General features: G+C 38.6%; 1 protein-coding gene across 2 annotated transcripts in view; it reads left to right on the top strand.

Annotated features, from left to right (window-relative positions):
* Window positions 1-19981, top strand: part of LOC127420033 (PR domain zinc finger protein 5-like) — a 147541-nt gene that overhangs the window by 63996 nt on the left and 63564 nt on the right. For both annotated transcript variants that reach the window (XM_051661967.1, XM_051661966.1), the window contains 2 exons: window positions 8078-8238; window positions 10940-11033. In XM_051661967.1, the coding sequence (XP_051517927.1) occupies window positions 8078-8238; window positions 10940-11033 (255 nt within the window). The remainder of the gene's footprint in view (window positions 1-8077; window positions 8239-10939; window positions 11034-19981) is intronic.

Here is a 19981-nt window from a genome sequence, read left to right as displayed (position 1 = left end):
ATTAATTTGATATTGCTAAAGATTACCTATTTAAATTTTATGGAAATTTGTTACAAAATTGAAATGCTAAATAAAAAAATTAGACTGATACTGGTATCGGAATTGGGGCCGATACTGTGTTCATGTACTCATACTCGTGCTCATAAAAATGCTCCGATACCAGATACCGATACCATCTGATGTACCAATGTCATTCCGTAAACATTCAGCACGCAAATTAAAATCACGTCATGTCCTGGTGAGATTATTTAACAACAAAAGCTGTGATTTAATGAGGTAAATATATTGTTTGCATGAGCTGTGTGCTTAAAATGTGAGCACTTTTAAATGTGTGGAGACGTACCTTTTACAGTTGTGGCCAAAAATATTGGCACCCTTGGTAAATATTAGCAAAGAAGGCTGTGAAAAATATGTATTTATTGTTTATCCTTTTGATCTTTCAAAAAAATAAAAAAATCTAACCTTTAAATGAAGTAAACTAAAGGGAAGGGGGGACAAATCTCCTAATTAGATCAATATTTTTCTCCAAAACACATTTGCCACAATTATTGTTACGAATCGGTCTGGAAGAGGACGTGTGTCTATATTGTCTCCATGCATGGTGAGGAGAATGGTTCGAGTGGCCAAAAAATTATCCAAGGATCACAGCTGGAGAATTGCAGAAATAAGTTGGGTCTAGGGGTCAGAAAATCTCCAAAACTGTAATCAGACATCACCTACATCACCACAAGTTATTTGGGAGGGTTTCAAGTAAAAAGTCTCTGCTCTCATCCAACAACAATCTCAAGCCTCTTCAGTTTGTCAGACATTAATGGAACTTCACATGGGACCAGGTTCTATGGTTAGATAAAACAAAAATAGAGCTTTTGGCAGCAAACACCAGAGATGGATTTGGCGCACACGGAGCGGTAGCCATATGGACAAGTACCCCATGCCCACGGTTAAATATGGTGGTGGATCTTTAACGTTGTGGGGCTGTTTTCATGCTAGAGGACTTGGACATCTTGTTCAGATACATGGCATCATGGACTCTATCAAATACTAACAGATAAAAAATCAAAACCTGACTGCCTCTACCAGAAAGCTTAAAATGGGCCGTGGTTGGATCTTCCAGTAGGACAATGATCCAAAAAACAAACATCAAAATCAACACAAAAATGGTTCACTGACCACAAAAACAAAGTTCTGCCATGGCCATCCCAGTCTCCTGACCTGAACCCCATAGAAAATTTGTGGGGTGAACTGAAGAGGAGAGTCCACCAACATGGACCTCTGAATTTGAAGGATCTGGAGAGATTCTGTATGGAGGAATGGTCTCGGATCACTTGCCAGGTGTTCTCTAACCATATTAGACATTATAGGAGAAGACTCTGAGCTGTTTTCTTGGCAATGGGAGGTTGCATAAAGATTTGAATAAAAGGGTGCCAATAATTGTGCCACATAAAAGTATTTGTTTTTTGCTAAAACTTTTGTTGTGTTTGCAATTGTTTGATATCCATTAGAGGATAGATTTTTATTAATATTTTGAATGAAAGATCAAAAGCATAATCAATAAAGAAATATTTTTCACAGCCTTCTTTGCTCATATTTACCAAGGGTGCCAATACTTTTGGCCACAACTGTAAAGCTCATACAGGGAAAATACCGCCATGAGCATCCAGCGCTCTGTTTTTAGCAGATGACAGTGAACAAAGCTTAAATTTATGTTATAGCACAAGGCACATACAGAGTACATACATATTTAATTAAATAGCAGCCTTTTGCGGTTTAATAATCACTTTGAGTCACGTAGCAACTGGCTTTTCCTGACTAAAATGCTACCGTCATAACGCAGAAACACTTCAAAGTAAAAGCTCTGTCAAAATAAAAGCTCAATTTAAATGAAAAAAGTATGACAAAAATATATGACTGTAGGGCTTTACTGGTTGTTTAGATCAGTGCTACTATCAGAAATAATTGGTAATTATTTCTTTAGTTATTCATTAATATTTAAATTAATTTAATCTAACTCATTAAAACCTCATATGGGGCTCCAGTAAATGTAGTGTGCTATGTTTAGGAGCGGGTTTGGTTATTAGCAATAATTAATAATTATCAAAGATAATTATTAATTATTAAAATCAATAGAACATTGATGAAAATCAATGTTAGCTTTTTTTAATCCTTTAAATCAACAATTATCAAAGATAATCACTAATCATTAACATCGATGAAACATTAATTGAAATTAACACTAGCTTATTGATCATTCAAATTCAACAATCATCAAAGATAATTAGCAATTATCAAAAATCAATAGAATATTAATAATGATTAATATTGATGGGGCACCACCCTGGAATCAGGCACTAATAACCAGATAGTATAACAGTCTCAATATTAGATTGTTTTCTTAGGAAAATCGACATCCGAAGAATATCGATTTTCGGGAAAAAACAATGAATGAAGGCTTGAATCCGAGCACTGACATCCCGTCAGCATGACACAGGTGTATGCAAAACAAACCAAAACACTTCTCTTTGTAATATAACAAAGTTTATTTATGCAGTAATATCAATTCATAATTAATACAATGCAGTCAATAAACTTCCGACTTACAACTACAAACTAAACAGTGATATGATTAGACATGGAAATCAAAATAATCCTATAACACATGAGGGTATGTGTGTGTGAGAGAGCGAGTGTGTGTGTGTGTGTAAGGAGGGACGCGACTCTCGTGGAGAGTATGTCACGTGAGACTTCCAGCCAGAGAATATGGCCGCGAATGTGGGCGGAGAGAAACCAGTCAATGGCGTCTACCAGTTACCGCGTGTATCCGCTTGTACGATAGCTTAGGGACAAAGCTGAGCTTTATCATGAAGCTATCTACTAGCCAAAAATGTGTGCGAGAATGTTTGTGAGGGGTCGCGTGTGTGTGTGTGGTTAGTACGAGAGAGAGAGAGAATTAAGTGATGGCCCCAAAGCCGGTATCGTGATCGTGGGAGAGAAAGCAGCTGTTAGTTTATCACTCAGAGACGCGGTGGATGGCTCGTAAACCGTCCCGTGGTCTTTGATTCTTTAATGGATAAACTCAGTTTGCCGGTCTCACCCGCGATGGCGGAAATGCACAACAGTCCAATGTGGTTGGACTACAATACAGCAAATCTCATTTGTGATAATTAATACCCTGACTATTAGCAATGAGCGGACATGGCGGTCCGTAAACTGTACAAGCAATAACCTTGATACACAAGAATAACACACTATAATATTCTATCTCTGCCCAGACGTAAACCTCTTACTTTAGTCGCATGAGGACGTAGAATGTGTGTTCATCCGTCCTTTAACTCCGACTCGGTTCCTCGAGGCTCGGGTGATGACGGGAGGCCGTTTCCTCGCTCTGTCGGCGGGCGGTATGGCTGCTGATTCTCGGCGGGCTGGCGGAGAAATCAGCGACGTCGACTTGATTGAAGATGGAAGAGAAATCTTTTATCTCTTCACTTCTGCAGACAAACGGATGAAGATGCGGATTGCTCAGCGGTCTCCTTCTGATCCGTTAGAGTGTTCGGTGGAACACAGAGTAATCTCAACTCATCCAGCGAGACGGAGATTGTATGGCCACAGTTTCAAGTCAGATGTTACTTCCTTGTGCCACGAGGCTGCACCTGAGAGCAGCGATGAGCTGCCTCTACACACGGCGAGCAAAGTTGCTGGAAGCAAATCCCGGAAGCATTTCAGAGGTATTTCTACTCCTGATGATGTCATGGTTGAGGTGTGTTCTGTCGTGTGCCTCATCCAATAGGAGTTGAGAGTTCGATCCTTTAGTGAACAAGGCTTCATGGGATTTGTAGTCTGTTTTGGACTCCTTTTGTTTGATTTTGGCGCGATTGCTTGGTATGTGGGCCTGAGTTAGGTTTTACGACTGTGTTAGGCCTGCCTTTGTGAATACATGAGTCCCAACATGACTATTTTAAAGTTATGTAATATTCATTGTATTACTACTACTATTAATAATAATAAATCAATAGTAATTGTATTATACCTATGCAATATCTCACATTTGTGCTGCTATGTTATGCAGCGCTTTATTTGACAAAAATAACTCCAATGTTGTATTTTGGATTGTGCTGTGAGGTTCTGTGTTAAAGCACTTAATTTGATAAAAAATAATACAACATCATGTTGAAAATGAATTGTTATACAGTTGTGCTCAAAAGTTTGCATATCCTGGCAGAAATTGTGAAATTTTGGCATTGATTTTGAAAATATGACTGATCATGCAAAAAAAAAAAAAAAAAAAGGTCTTTTATTTAAGGATAGTGATCATATGAAGCCATTTATTATCACATAGTTGTTTGGCTCATTTTAAATCATAATGGTAACAGAAATCGCCCAAATGGCCCTGATCAAAAGTTTACATACCCTTGAATGTTTGGCCTTGTTACAGACACACAAGATGACACATGCAGGTTTGTGGTTAATGGCAATTAAAGGTTAATTTCCCACACCTGTGGCTTTTTAAATTGCAATTAGTGTCTGTGTATAAATAGTCAATGAGTTTATTAGCTCTCACGTGGATGCACTGAGCAGGCTAGATACTGAGCCATGGGGAGCAGAAAAGAACTGTCAAAAGACCTGCGTAACAAGGTAATGGAACTTTATAAAGATGAAAAAGGATATAAAAAGATATTCAAAGCCTTGAAAATGCCAGTCAGTACTGTTCAATCACTTATTAAAAGTGGAAAATTCGGGGATTTCTTGATACCAAGCTGTGGTAGATTTACTCAAGGAGGACACAGGGAACCAGGTTTCTTCACCTCAGGCAGGAGGGTTTTTAATAACGTAACTTGTTTTTTTTTTTTTTTTACAGGCTTGCCACAACACGTCAGCTTCACACTTTCACAGTATTCTCTAACTTCACAATACTCTTTAGCTTCACAATACTCTTTAGCTTCATGAAGACCTTCATGACCCAGACTCTCTCTCCCTGGTCTGCTGGTGGTGTGTCTCGATCGGAGCACAATACGACGATACTTGAACAAAAATCAACTGCATGGTCGAGTTGGCAGAAATAAGCCAATGCCACAAAAAAGCCTGGTTACAATATGCCCGACAACACCTTGACATGCCTCACAGCTTCTGGCACACTGTAATTTTGAGTGACGAGACCAAAATAGAGCTTTATGGTCACAACCATAAGCGCTATGTTTGGAGAGGGGTCAACAATTATTGTGCTCCTTGAAACAACCACACTGTCTTTTTCCAGAGCAGCCTGTATTTCTCCTGAGGTTACCTGTGAGTTTTTCTTTGTATCCCGAACAATTCTTCTGGCAGTTGTGGCTAAAATCCTTCTTGGTCTACCTGACCTTGGCTTGGTATCAAGAAATCCCCGAATTTTCCACTTCTTAATAAGTGATTTAACAGTACTGACTGACATTTTCAAGGCTTTGGATATCTTTTTATATCCATTTCCATCTTTATAAAGTTCCATTACCTTGTTACGCAGGTCTTTGGACAGTTCTTTTCTGCTCCCCATGGCTCAGTATCTAGCCTGCTCAATGCATCCATGTGAGAGCTAACAAACTCATTGACTATTTATACACAGACACTATTTATAATTTAAAAAGCCACAGGTGTGGGAAATTAACCTTTAATTGCCATTTAAACCTGTATGTGTCACCTTGTGTGTCTGTAACAAGGCCAGACATTCAAGGGTATGTAAACTTTTGATCAGGGCCATTTGGGTGATTTCTGTTATCATTATGATTTAAAAAGGAGCCAAACAACTATGTGATAATAAATGGCTTCATATGATCACTATCCTTAAGTAAAATTATTTTTTGCATATTTTCAGTATTTTTTTCCTCATTAAAAAAAATTAACTCCTAAAGACATGAATTGTAATTTTTCATTAAAATAAAGACTCCAGTCATATTCAGGAACCTTATGAAAGCTGTTTTATTCTACATGGAGAGGGTCCGCACATGGGGGCTGCCATGTTAGAATCACATGTCCAGCCGAATACTACTCACTTAATCTCAGTAACTGTCCTTTTATTTGACATTTTCACTCATTGATTAAAGTAATCATGGCTGACTTTGAATACTACATTTCTACAATGGCATCTGAAACTGAAAACTATTGTTTTTAAATTATGCTGCATCCAAGCCACTAGGTGTCAGTGTCCAAGATGACACAAAGACAAAGTTACTGAGTACACCTTTAAAAACCATTTTGTTTATACAATTGAAATTAACTGTTGATATGTAGTTCAGAAAAAAATATTTTAAATTAAAAAAACAAAATAAACAAAACAGGTATCGGACTCTGGATCGGCGAGTACCAATAATGAAGTATCGGTGCTCGTACTCATTCTCAAAAAATATCAATTCAACAGATTGTATCAAAATTGTTGACATTGCTGGATTTTAATTGTTGGATACAAACTTTAATATCAAGTCACCCTTTTAAGGAGGGAGGGGTACAGACATTTAATGTGTTGAAAACTACATTACATGATTTGTGTTTCTCAGTACTCAAGGGGGCAATACAGTAACCTTCAAAAGTCTGTGCCCTTACACTGTATTTGTTATTATTCAGTTAAGTTACTGTAAATACATTGAATTTACCTTATATACCTTATATTTTATTCTCTTCAAACTTTTGCTCTGCCATTACAGTGGTTAGCTTGAAAGTGGAAAGTTCACACTAGTGTCTGCTATAGCTCCCCTTGTGGCAACGCTTTGAATGTAACATTTACTTTCATTGTGTTATGAATTGTGGTCTGACACATTTTGGAATGCACAAAATAGCTAGAAGTGTCTGTGTTTACGTACTTGCGTAGTGTATGTTTTGGCCTTAATGCTTAATGTGTCATGAAACTCCCTTAGTTCAGCACCAGTCATTCAACTTTTGAGAATGAAGTGAAAGTAGGCATTGCCACCAAACCAGAATTGCTTTTAGACTTAACATACATTTATATATATATTTATTCTTACAAGAAATGTTTCAGGTTTAATACAAGTATTGACAGTGTTTGTGGCATAATGTTGATTACCACAGAAAGTAATTTAGACTCATCCCTCTTTTTCTAAAGAAAGAAATCGTGTTCAGTAAGGCACATAATTAAAGTAAACAGACCCAATGCACAAAAGATTATCTAAACACTGTTTTCTAACTCCATGCTAACCTTGACAAGTCATTCAGTATATCAACTTTGTTGTCTTGACGACGGAGCACAGGTAAACCCTGTAGTCCAAAATCCTGGTAACTTTCGCACAATGTAAAGGAAACCAAAAAGAGAGTTGACAGGACTCTGAGTTTTCGGTTGCATGAGGCAGCGCAATGATCGGATGGAAGCGTTCCTTCTCATGAATAATGTAGAGAAACGCTCAGAATCTAACGACGTATTAGTGTACTTTACTACCAACCACAACTCAGAGTTTACGCATATACCTCCTATTTTATGACGTTACTTCAAGTTTCCTTTTTAAACCTTAAGAACAAAATGGCTCAAACAAACCTGAAAAAATAAGGACTTCAATCTTAACAATAAACATAATGGGCACTATAATTGTTTCCAGTGATGTGCAACCTGTACATATCTATTAACATCTCAAAAAAATGTGTTTTGGGTGTTTCATGACCCTTTAAAAAAAAATTTATAGGACACCAAAGTTAACCCTTGTACTGGAAAATGTCAGAAAGCTTTGGAAGAAGAACCGAGTGGCATCTTCTAAAAGAAAGTGTTGCATCCTTTGAGTATTGAATGGTTCCTCGCTTTTGCTACCTTATCTTTCATCATCCCCCTTTTTACCTCGCCATCTTCCAAAAGGATAGAGGCTACCATCCTTTTTAGAAAAGAAAAAGTGGCTCAAATGATAAGGGATAATAGGACAATTTTCAAAGCTGGACTGAAGTGAGTTCGGACACAAAATGAGTCCCTGTCAAACTGTCATTGAGTGAGCTGCTTTTAAACAAGGAACAATGGCTGTCAGCATCTTTCTAAAGTTTTGTGTCTACAGGGAGTCAAAGTGTGATGTTAGAATAGAATGCAGTGACTGTAATCATGTCTTTTCTGCCACTGTTTGTCCAGGTGAGAGAACGTTTAAGTGCGACCACTGTGACGCCACCTTCAAGCGTAAGGACACGCTCAATGTGCACATTCAGGTGGTACATGACGGACACAAGAAGTACAAGTGTGACCTGTGTGAAAAGGCCTTTGTCACGCCCTCTGTACTCAAGAGCCACAAGAAGGTATGCTCAAAATCACAAAATAAACAGATGAAGCGTAGAATAGTCAAATATCTCATCAGTTAAAACACTTTTCATATTTTTCTCATGAGCATGAGCATTTCATTTGCATGTTTAAACTCCAGATATGTTGAGCATGTTCTATTTACAGTTGAAGTCAGAAGTTTACATTTAAACTTCTTTACACAATTCCTGACATTTAATCGTAGAAAACATTCCCTGTCTTAGGTCAGTTAGGATCACTACTTTATTTTAAGAATGTGAAATATCAGAATAATAGTAGAAAGAATGATTTATTTCAGCTTTTATTTCTTTCATCACATTCCCAGTGGGTCAGAAGTTTACATACACTTTGTTAGTATTTGGTAGCATTGCCTTTACATTGTTGAACTTGGGTCAAACGTTTTGGGTAGCCTTCCACAAGCTTCTCACAATAATTTGCTGGAATTTTGGCCCATTCTTCAAGACAGAACTGGTGTAACTGAGTCAAGTTTGTAGGCGTCCTTGCTCGCACACACTTTTTCAGTTCTGCCCACAAATTTTCTATCGGATTGATGACTTTGTGATGGCCACTCCAACACCTTGACTTTGTTGTCCTTAAGCCATTTTGCCACAACTTTGTAGGTATGCTGGGGGTCACTGTCCATTTGGAAGGCCCATTTGCGACTGAGCTTTAACTTCATGGCTGATGTCTTGAGATGTTGCTTCAATATATCCACATAATTTTCCTTCTTTATGATTCCATCTATTTTGTGAAGTGCACCAGTCCCTCCTGCAGCAAAGCACCCCCACATGATGCTGCCACCCCCATGCTTCATGGTTGGGATGGTGTTCTTCGGCTTGCAAGCCTCACCCTTTTTCCTCCAAACATAACGATGGTCATTATGGCCAAAAAAGTTCAATGTTTCATCAGACCAGAGGACATTTTTCCAAAAAGTAAGATCTTTGTCCCCATGTGCACTTGCAAACTGTAGTCTGGCTTTTTTATGGTGGTTTTGGAGCAGTGGATTCTTCCTTGCTGAGCTATATACTGTGGATATAGATACTTGTCTACATGTTTCCTCCAGCATCTTTACAAGGTCCTTTGCTGTTGTTCTGGGATTGATTTGCACTTTTCGCACCAAACTACGTTCATCTCTTGGAGACAGAATGCATCTCCTTCCTGAGCGGTATGATGGCTGCGTGGTCCCATGGTGTTTATACTTGTGTACTATTGTTTGTACAGATAAACATGGTACCTTCAGGCATTTGGAAGTTGCTCCCAAGGATGAACCAGACTTGTGGATGTCCACAATTTTTTTTCTGAGGTTTTGGCTGATTTCTTTTGATTTTCCCATGATGTCAAGCAAAGAGGCACTGAGTTTGAAGGTAGGCCTTAAAATACATCCACAGGTAAACCTCCAATTCAGTACACCTCCTATCAGAAACTAATTGGCTTATCGTCTAAAGGCTTGACATAATTTTCTGGAATTTTACAAGCTGCTTAAAGGCACAGTTAACTTAGTGTATGTAAACTTCTGACCCACTGGAATTGTGATATAGTCAATTAAAAGTTTAACAATCTGTCTGTAAACAATTGCTGGAAAAATGACTCGTGTCATGCACAAAGTAGATGTCCTAAATGACTTGACAAAAACTATAGTTTGTTAATATGAAATCTGTGGAGTGGTTAAAAAATTAGTTTTAATGACTTCAACCTAAGTGTATGTAAACTTCTGACTTCAACTGTACATTTATTCCTTAAAGTACTTTCCGAAACGTTAAGTGCCATGTCCAACACCAGCACGCAAACAAACCCAAACTGATAATAGTACACACACATCTGGTTGACGTGTGTGAGTATGAGTGTGTTAGTCGTGTATGTGTACGGGACTTCATATAACATCATGGGGAAGCTTTTAAAGGATTTAGACAAAGTGTAATGAAATTTTAAACTGTCTTTCCACACTTTATGTGTAAAGAGACACTAAAAATTCTTAAAAGAAAGAGAGGAATACTTGAAGCAGAGGAAGTGATGGAGGTAAGGATGTGGAGATAGGAGGGGAGAGATAAGAGGAGGGAAAGGAAGTAAGGAGGAAAAAGGAAAAAGATAAAGAGATGGAGAAAATAGCAGGAGGTGGAGGAGTTTGAGCAGCTATTCCCTTCAGCTCCCTGAGATAAGCCCTGTTTACAGCCTTTTTATAAGAATACAGCCTAAAAGTGATATGATTCATGTGTTTTCCTTTAACAATAATGATCATGTCATTGCGAAGGAAAAAGATCTGCATGAGAACATACAAGCTTGGCGGTTAACATAAGTGATTAAAGGTCACTTTGGAAAAATGCAGGAAGATGGATGTCTTTTGTAAGATTTTTGTGGCAGCGCTTATTTTTCCACATGAGCTGATTTTGAGTAAACCTCAAAACCTTGTTATAGTTATTGACAGTTAAGATATTTGGGTCACTATAACACAAAGTTTCAGGACAGGAACATTTTACTAGGAAGTGACAATTTTTCATTTTTTCTTTTCTATTTGGCTCACAGGTGAAAAAAACCAAACAGTACATTTTTCCAGAATATATAAAAGTATTTTACAATGTTTTCATTTATAAATTGGGAAAGGCCTTTCCACAGTAACTTGATGTGCTGGCAATGCCAAAACAAATGGACAACAGTCTCTGGGTTCATATTACTGTATTTTTACTGTGTTTCTCACCCTCTCAGACCCATACAGGAGAGAAGGAGAAGATCTGCCCATACTGTGGTCAGAAGTTTGCCAGTAACGGGACTCTGAGAGTGCACATCCGCAGCCACACAGGTCAGTACCTACTAGGGGTGTAATGGTTCTCTGTCAACCACGGTTCGGTAAGCATTTGCTCTGCAGTTCATCTCTAGTTTAATAACACATCTGGATCATACAGTTTGGCGAAGAAAATAAAGCGCCAAATAGACATGCGCAGTTGTAACCTCCACTAATGCACCTGTATGGCTCTGCAGATGGACACACTCTGTCTGTGTTTCATGTGGGTTAACTTTCTACAGAGAGAAGCTGTATTTTTAACTGTTAGTATGTTAAATCAGTTGATGAGATCACAGTTCTGCATGCTTTAGTTGGCAAAATGGCAAGCGGAGAAGAGAAGCCCCTGTGTCATTTAAGTCTCCTGTCTAGGAACTTTTTCTTTATGCAGTCAATTACAATGGCGATGGTCAAAAAACATATATATTGCTGGACACGAGTGCCGTATACTGGTAATACATCGATATTTGATTAGCTAGTTACGCTGACATCACCCGAGAATATATAGCGCATGGAGCACACAGAGCCGCAGGTGAGCCCGAAACTGCACACAGACACAATCCCTTCCGTCTTTAAACAGGCACTCGCTGCTTGTTTGGACAGACATGAAACAAGAACTAAAGCTCTTGGGGTGTTCATTGCCAAAGTTATGTTGCCCTTACTCCGTTGACAAAGACGTGGGATTTTCACATATGATTATAATACTCGAGTCGCGTTTCGACATCCCTTCTCGTATTCATTTTAATAGCAAATTTATTTATTTTGTAGTGATGTTGAGATTCTGAACATTGAGTATATGTTGAGTTGAGTCTGAAATGTACTTTATGTTGATGCATGTAGCATAATAATGCAGGTATTAAGTTAAATGTTAGTAAGTAAATGTTAGAGTTAGTAATTAGAAAAAGTTTTTTTTTTTTTAAGTTAAGGACCCTAACGAAAATTAACCATGGTTTTACTATAGTAATATTGTAGTAACCATGACTGTAATAACAAGGACTGTTGTCACTATGGTTTTCTTGGCAGAAATCATAGTTTTTTGTTTCCATATAGTAACCTTGATTTTACTATAGTATTGTAACCATGAGAGTTACCATGTTAGTTTTGTGTTTACTATGATATTTTACTACAAATACAATGTTTAAACTATGGTTACTATAGTACAGCCATTGTGATTTGTAGTGAGGGCAAATCTCTTGAAGTGTCTGTTACCAAAAATAATATTCTCACTTCGAATTTGGCAGTAATATTTTTTTTTTCCTGAACATAACAACAACATAACCATAACATAACCGTGACCCTAAAACCATGATTCAAACCGAACTGTGAGAAATTTGAACTGTTACACCCCTAGTACTTACTATTCATACTGAAACACTTTCATCTGCTGATCTTTACAAAGTGACCACTGCTTTATCATTTATTCTCAACTGATTTGTCTGCAGTGGTTGCTATTTTATTTTTATTTTTTTATGTACTGTATTTTTTTGTGGAATGACAACAGAGTTGAATTTATTACAGATAGACAGTTTATTGCAGAATATTGCATGGTGATATACATTTCTAAACTTCTCTCTTTCTGTCTATTTTCTCTTTTTATACATCTCAGTGTGGATAAAGTGACAAAGAGTATGTTCATTAAAGATGTAGCTCAGTAAAAGAAAAGCAGAGAAAATGGAAAAAAAGAGCACTCTATGCAGGCATCCAGCACTGTGACCCCTGACCTCTGCTGCCTGTAAATCTGACTTCCCTTTCTTTCAACCAGACTTGCATTCTCATGTATTATTTGCTCTCAGTCTTTACAGAGACACATGCTCAAGACCAACAGTGTTGTTCAGTGTGTTTTCTGTCTGATCCTGATGTCAGTGTGGTGGCATTTAACATCAGTGAGCAGAAAATCAAAAATACTATACAAATATTCTTTTTTAGATTCCTTAGACCTTGTCTAATAATTTTTTGTGTCCTAAGTGAAAATGCTGGGCAAAGTGACAAAATGAGACCCAGTCAGAACATATTTGAAGTTTAGTATACAGCTAAATAGAGAAGGATATTGGGCCAATGAGATTTCACTATGGTTGTGTTAACAGTTTAATGGGCATTAAAATATTAAAACTTAAACGGTTATTTCATCCAAAAATGAAAATTATGTAATCATTGTTCACACTCATGTCATTCCAAATCTGTATGATTTACTTTCTACTGTGGAACACAAAATGAGACATAATTTTCAAGTTAGAAAAAGCACAAAAAAGCAGTCCTTACGACTCGTGTGTCAGGTTGAGACCAGTTGAAATTTAAGTCATTATCTTCTCCTCCACTATCTAATGTAATTTCACTTCTGCATATTCAAGGTAGGTTTGATTGGTTATAAGAAACTGAACAAACTATACTGTTTGGTATTATTGAGGTCAAACCTGGCTTGACTTGTCTTCACATGGCACTTTTGAATAGACACCATCGAGAATAAGATTTGAGAGCTTTGGCAAAGGACAGCCACAAACCGGTGACAGGGTGTTGGGTGCTAAAGGCTCATCGATGCGTGAGGGCAACGAAGGCTATCCCATCTGGTCCGAACTGACAGAAGGTCTGCTGTGGCACAAGTCACAGAAAATTTTAATGATCGCACCCTGCTGCGTATGGGGCTGTGTAGCCGCAGACCGGTCAGAGTGCCATTATTTTTCAGTAAACGCACAGCTATGAAGTAGTTCCAGGTCTTGACCGCATAACGGTTCCATATCACTTTGCCAAATTACTTCAGTTATATACCAGAGCAAAATAACCAATTCAAGTATTTCGGATAAGAATGACAAACAATGTCTATATCCTAAATGTATTTTAATGTCTGTTGAAAAGTGCCCTTTTATATATCTTTTTATATCTGTGGAAAGCAGAAAACTGATTTCAGAAAATTTGTAACAAACCATTTCTCTCATAATTAAATACAGTACTTACTATATACACCAGCTACAAAGAGTACAACATCAAAGTGGATGGAGACTGGGCTGTTCTAAGAGGGAATGGGTGTTTCCCAAGGAAAAACACTGTCCAAACAGATCCAAGGACTTTAGTGTGAATGAATGTTCTGTCTGCATGCATGCGTGTGTCTTAGTTTGCACGCGCTGCAAGGTCAGCATGGTGCCGTTGGCAGGGGGGTACAGAAGAACCTGCACTTACGGAATGCAGAGGGCTGCATTACATCATGTGCGGTGTAAAGGCCTGGGAGAAGCTAAAGTTTTACCCTCGTTTTGCATGTAATTTATGGAAGACTGAAAGAGCCATTGTACAGTGCTGTGTGTAAGGTGTGTGTGTGGAGAAGCCTACAGTATGTGTTTCCCTCGGGACAGATCAGACCACATTAGTCTGGTGCCCTCATCAGTGAAAGCAGTTCAACTGTGAGGTCACTGCACATGCTGTTTGTGGCTGTAGGTGAAAGTGACAGAAAACATTACCCATGAGATGACATCTCTATAACATCAACTAGAGTAAAGTTCTAGCAAAACTTCTTACCTGAATCCTGTTTGTTTTCCTATGAATTTCTTTCTACATTGTAATTAATTTATTAAATTAATTAATTTATATTTAACATACAAGCTGTTGACACAGTGTGCCTACATTAAAACCCTCTCTTAGAAGTTGCATCTCTAAATTCATCCCCTTTAAAGTACTGATGCTACAGCCATCAAAGCAGCACCTTTGAAACACATTTACTGCCTTTAACAGCCTTTTTTTCTGCTTATTTTTTTTTAGGACTAAATGTATACTAAATAAATATACTGCCTAAAATGCCGTTGGACCTTCACAAGTCGCCAAAACAGCGCCGACCCCTCCGAGGCATGGACTCTACATGACCCCTGAAGGTGTCCTGTGGTATTTGGCACCAATACATTAGCAGCAGATCCTTCAAGTCCTGTAAGTTGCGAGGTGGAGCCGTTGTGGATCGGAATTGTTGGTCCAGCACATCCCACAGAAACTCAATCGGACTGAGATCTGGGGAATTTGGAAGCCAGGGCAACACCTTGAACTATTCATCATGTTCCTCAAACCATTCCCAAACAATGTGTGCATTGTGCATCCTGCTGAAAGAGGCCACTGCCATCAGGGAATACCGTTGCCATGAAGGAGTGTGCCTGGTCTGCAACAATGTTTAGGTAGGTGGCACGTGTGAAATTGACATCCACATGAATGGCTGGACCCAGGATTTCCCAGTAGAACATTGCTCAGAGCATCACACTCCCTCCATCGGCTTGTCGTCTTCCCACAGTGCATCCTGGTGCCATCACTTCCCCAGGTAAACGACGTACATGGCCTTCCGCATGATGTAAAAAAAAACAAAGACTCATCAGACCAGGCAACCTTCTTCTACTGCTCCAACATCCAGTTCTGGTTGCGCATGCCCATTGTAGGCACTTTAGACGGTGGACAGGGTTCATCATGGGCACTCTGACCGGTCTGCGAATACGCAGCCCCATACGCAGCCGGGTGCGATGCACTGTGTGTTGTAACACATTCCTCCTGTAACCATCTGCGTGAGGGTGTGGCTGAGTGATGAGGAGGGATGGCTGGGGGAGAATAATTGCAATCAGCCGGGAGAGGGATAAAGAGGAGCCGGAGCTGCAGTTTGAGAGAGAGAGAGATGCACGAAGCCTGTCTGTGTGTGAGTGTCTTTATGTTTAGCTGGCTGAAAAGCAGTGCGTTTTGATGTGGTGCTGAAAAACACCCCGTTTTGTTATACACTGAAAAGTGTTTATTAAATGTCTTACATGGATTGTTCACCCGGCTCCCGCTTCCTGCTTTCCACATTAAGAACTGATCTGCCACACCATCATTAAAATTTTCTGTGACTTGTGCCACAGTAGACCTTCTGTCGGTTTAGACCAGACGGGATAGCCTTCGTTACCCTCGCACAACAATGAGCCTAGGGCGCCCAACACCCTGTCACCGGTTTGTGGTTCGTCCCTCCTCGGACCACTGTTGATAGATACACACCACTGCTGACTGGGAGCACCCCACAAGCCATGCCGTTTTAAAGATGCTCTGACCCATTCATCTGGCCATAACATTTGGCCCTTGTCAAAGTCACTCGGGTCTTTACTCCTGCCCATTTCTCCTGCATTCAACACACTGACTACGAGAATTGATGGTTTGCTTACCATCTAATCTACCCAGACCGTGACATGTGACTGTGTTAGGAGATGATCAAGGTTATTCACTTCACCTGTGAGTGGTCATAATGTTTTGGCTAATCAGTGTATATATATATATATATTTAAATTATTGGGAGAGTTACTTTTGAAATGTATTCCACTACAGATTACAGAATACATGCTGTAAAATGTCATTTGTAACATATTCCGTTAGATTACTCAAGGCCAGTAACGTATTCTAAATACTTTGGATTACTTCTTCAGCACTGGTAGATTTTTTCACTTGTTTTGACTATAAAAACTCTGCCAGTACAGTAAGACAAAATACACATGTTAAAAATACATTCTCTGAAATATCTTATGCAGTGTTGTTTCTAAAACGAGATAAATTAAACTGATCTTGTTTTAAGCGATTTTTAAAGATTTTTACAGGAAAACAATAAAAAGAATATTATCAAGATTATGATTTTTGCCCTAATATCAAAGGTCTTACTAGAAACAAAAGAAATTATGATCCAACGTGAATTTTCTTGATAAAAAAATATGATCGTGCCTGGTAACATGTGCATGTTAAATGGCTAGAAATAGCATTTTAGCTTAGTGTAAAGCTGACAATTTACACAAGGTTTATTTCTATTTCTTCTGCTCCAAACTTACTTCTCTGTCTGCTCGTATGAATGTAACACATCATAAGAAAGAGTTTCACCGCTTTTCAAATGCACTTTGGATCGCATCATTTATATGTATAAATGTTTTAAACATTAAATTAAACAAATGACAATAAAATGCAAAGTAATCTCTTCAGTAATCAAAATACTTTGTGAATGTAACTGTTTTCTAATTACCAATGATTTAAATTGTAACTGTAGTGGAATACAGTTACTTATATTTTGTATTTTAAATACGTAATCCTGTTACATGTATTCCGTTACTCCCCAACCCAATATATATATATATATATATATATATATATATATACTGTATATATTTATTTTAGTAGGTTATAGTATATTCTGTCAGCAGGTCTTTCTTTCTAAGGCCACATCCACACTAATACACTTTCATATGAAAACGCATTAATTTCTCTTCAATTACGCATCTCATCCACTCTTTACAGCGTTTTCCTCCACCAAAAACTGAGCACTACTTTGAAAATCAATGATTCAAACTTTTTCCAAACAAAGACGGATTATTGTGCATGTAGTGTAAGTTGGCGGTTCTTGGGACCCATTTACTCCTGGCATTAACATGCATTTCATATACGAATATTACCTGGCTATTCTTTTGCTGCATTGCATATACAGTTTGTATATCCACTATGATCGGATAGAGATTCAATCACAATTTCCCATGCAAAATGAAAAACACTATTTACATCAGAGGCTGTGGTATTGAAAAATTGATGGATAATTCAAATGCTTTTCACCACTTTGACAGTTCAGGGTTTCCCTGCATTGAAATTTTTTTTGTGCTGCCAAAGCCAATTTAATGTTATTCATCTCACATTCGCCAATATATAAGCACTAAATATGCTTCTCATTTTAATCGTGCATATGTTTGGCGCGATTAAAGCCTGGTTTCACTTGAGAGCCACAGTGATTGTAAAACCGACCAGGAGAGAGATGCGAGTGGGGATTTGAGGAGAGAGATGAGATGTTCCAAGTGTATTCCAATTGAATAATTCATGGGATATTTTTCATTCAATTGGGTGACAAGATCGCAAGACCGCCATGTCTGTTGTTTTTTTCAGATTGTGATGGCAGTATAAACAGAAAGAGGCAAGAACCCGCAGTGCAGCACTTTAACAACGGATGACTGTAGGCTAACCTCATAATATAATTAATCACTTACATAGTTGTATCCGGATAAGGAAAGCACATTGCTTTCCAAATGTGGTTTCAGTGATCCAATCTCAATCCAATCCCAATTAGCCCTTTTCCACCAAAATGGCGATGGTTCTCGTGCCGAATTCAATTCAGTTAGTTAGCTGGCTGGCTGGCCGATGTCTAATGGCAGCGATGGTCAGAGTCCATCGTTGCTCCCTCCTCAGCCACTTTTGCTTGGGTCTTTCTTATGGTCCCTGTACTCTTTAAGGTTTTCAGTTTGTTTATGATTTGGTCAATGATCCGATTGAAGCCGACGTGCATCTTTTATCGCCATTTTTCATTGTAGATGGTTTATTCCTTTGCAATCTCTCTAGTTTATCTTGGATCTCTGTAGAAGACCATATCGCAAGTAGAGTGCTTGTTTCCTGAACGCTTTTGATGTCTGACATTATTGTGAGTTTTTATATTGTTGGTATAGAGTGATAACGTACTCCTTGTTGCTGACGGTAGCTAATGTTGTTGTTTGGAAAACTTTACCTGGTGACAAAACATTATCCCACCCTCCGCCCCCTGATGTAATCGGTTCCTGCGTTGAGACCAGCAAGGTTTTGGGGTCGGTGCGGAACCAGATTTTCTACCCCGGAATGACCTTTTTAGCAGTGTAAATGCATGGAACAGTTCGAGAACCAGCCCTGGATCCCGGCTCCCATACCATGTTGGTGTAAAATGGCTAAATGTGTCTTGGGTACATTTACATGTGGCATTTAATGTAGTCAAGTGCTATCTGATAGTGGTCTGATCACTAAAAACGGCATTCTAATGCTAGGTGTAAACGAGGCCTTGGACAGAATTAGCCGCAAAGTGTACCACATTTTATGCTGATAGTCAAACGTCTGGCTTTTCATGACTAGATGTTCACTTGATTTATGAGATTACTGTCCATCTGATAAATTATTTCAAGCAGAATTTAAACACTGAAGATACAAAGGCGTATCCATTTAAGACTGGAGTTACATATTTATGATGCTCAGATGTAGAATAGCTGTATAGAATGTTACAGCACAGCTGTAGGAAGATCTGCACATGTATCTAGTAATGTTAAAGGAAGCTGAGGCATGTATGTACTGTGTACATGTATTGTGTGTAGTGATGGGTATTTCTTCAGGATGTTCTCGCTGCAGGAGCCTGTGTCCTCACAGTAGTCTAACATTTCTTACTTAGACAATCACACACACACACACTGTCCGTCCAGCTTTGCACATCTGGAAAGTGAAACCCTCCCACTCCAGTAGAACTGTGTTTGTTGTGTTGAACTGTGTATGTGTGTTGATATAAACATTTCTACTGCGCTGAATGCTGCTGACTTCCAACAACAGAAAGCAAGCAACTTTTTCCACTTAGGGTTATGTCAACCAGACGTGTTCAGGAGTGTTACTTATGGGACCTTCACACAGGGTGTGTTTTTGCATTCAAAAACAGCTGGACTGAGCACAACATAATGGAACAGAATGCAGGGGTCTCAAGATGCATCTTTAGAAGTTGAAACACTTTTAAAAGTTAAGAACGTTTCAAAGCTTGAGTAAAATGGACCTTGATCAAAGATGGCAGATTTTAAATCGTGTACTTCTGGGGAGTCCTCCGCCAGCCGAGCATTGCCATTGAAATAAATGAGAATGGTATTATACATCATACCAGGTTTATACCATTGTATTATATAGACCTCCTTTGTATGCATGCAGGATGGTGTGTGTATGTAATTGTACAGAATACAGTGCATACATGGTAATGTTAAGCATGTGTGGCTGAATCAGCAATCATTTTTGAGGTCTGTCAGTAATCAGCAGGTCAAGTGTGCAGTTATTGGGTGTGTCTGTGATTGATCAAAGTCAATCGCTTATTGGTCAAAAACAATCAATATTGTGTTACAGCACAATTCCAGTCTGGTGGTCTATACCCGACGGCATTCAGTCCTAGATTTACAGTGCGTGTGTGTGTATGTCTG

Source organism: Myxocyprinus asiaticus, chromosome 29 (genome assembly GCF_019703515.2).
Source record: "Myxocyprinus asiaticus isolate MX2 ecotype Aquarium Trade chromosome 29, UBuf_Myxa_2, whole genome shotgun sequence".
Lineage (NCBI taxonomy): Eukaryota > Metazoa > Chordata > Actinopteri > Cypriniformes > Catostomidae > Myxocyprinus > Myxocyprinus asiaticus.
The sequence above is the reverse complement of the archived record's forward strand: the minus strand, read 5'-3'. Positions and strand labels throughout refer to the sequence as shown.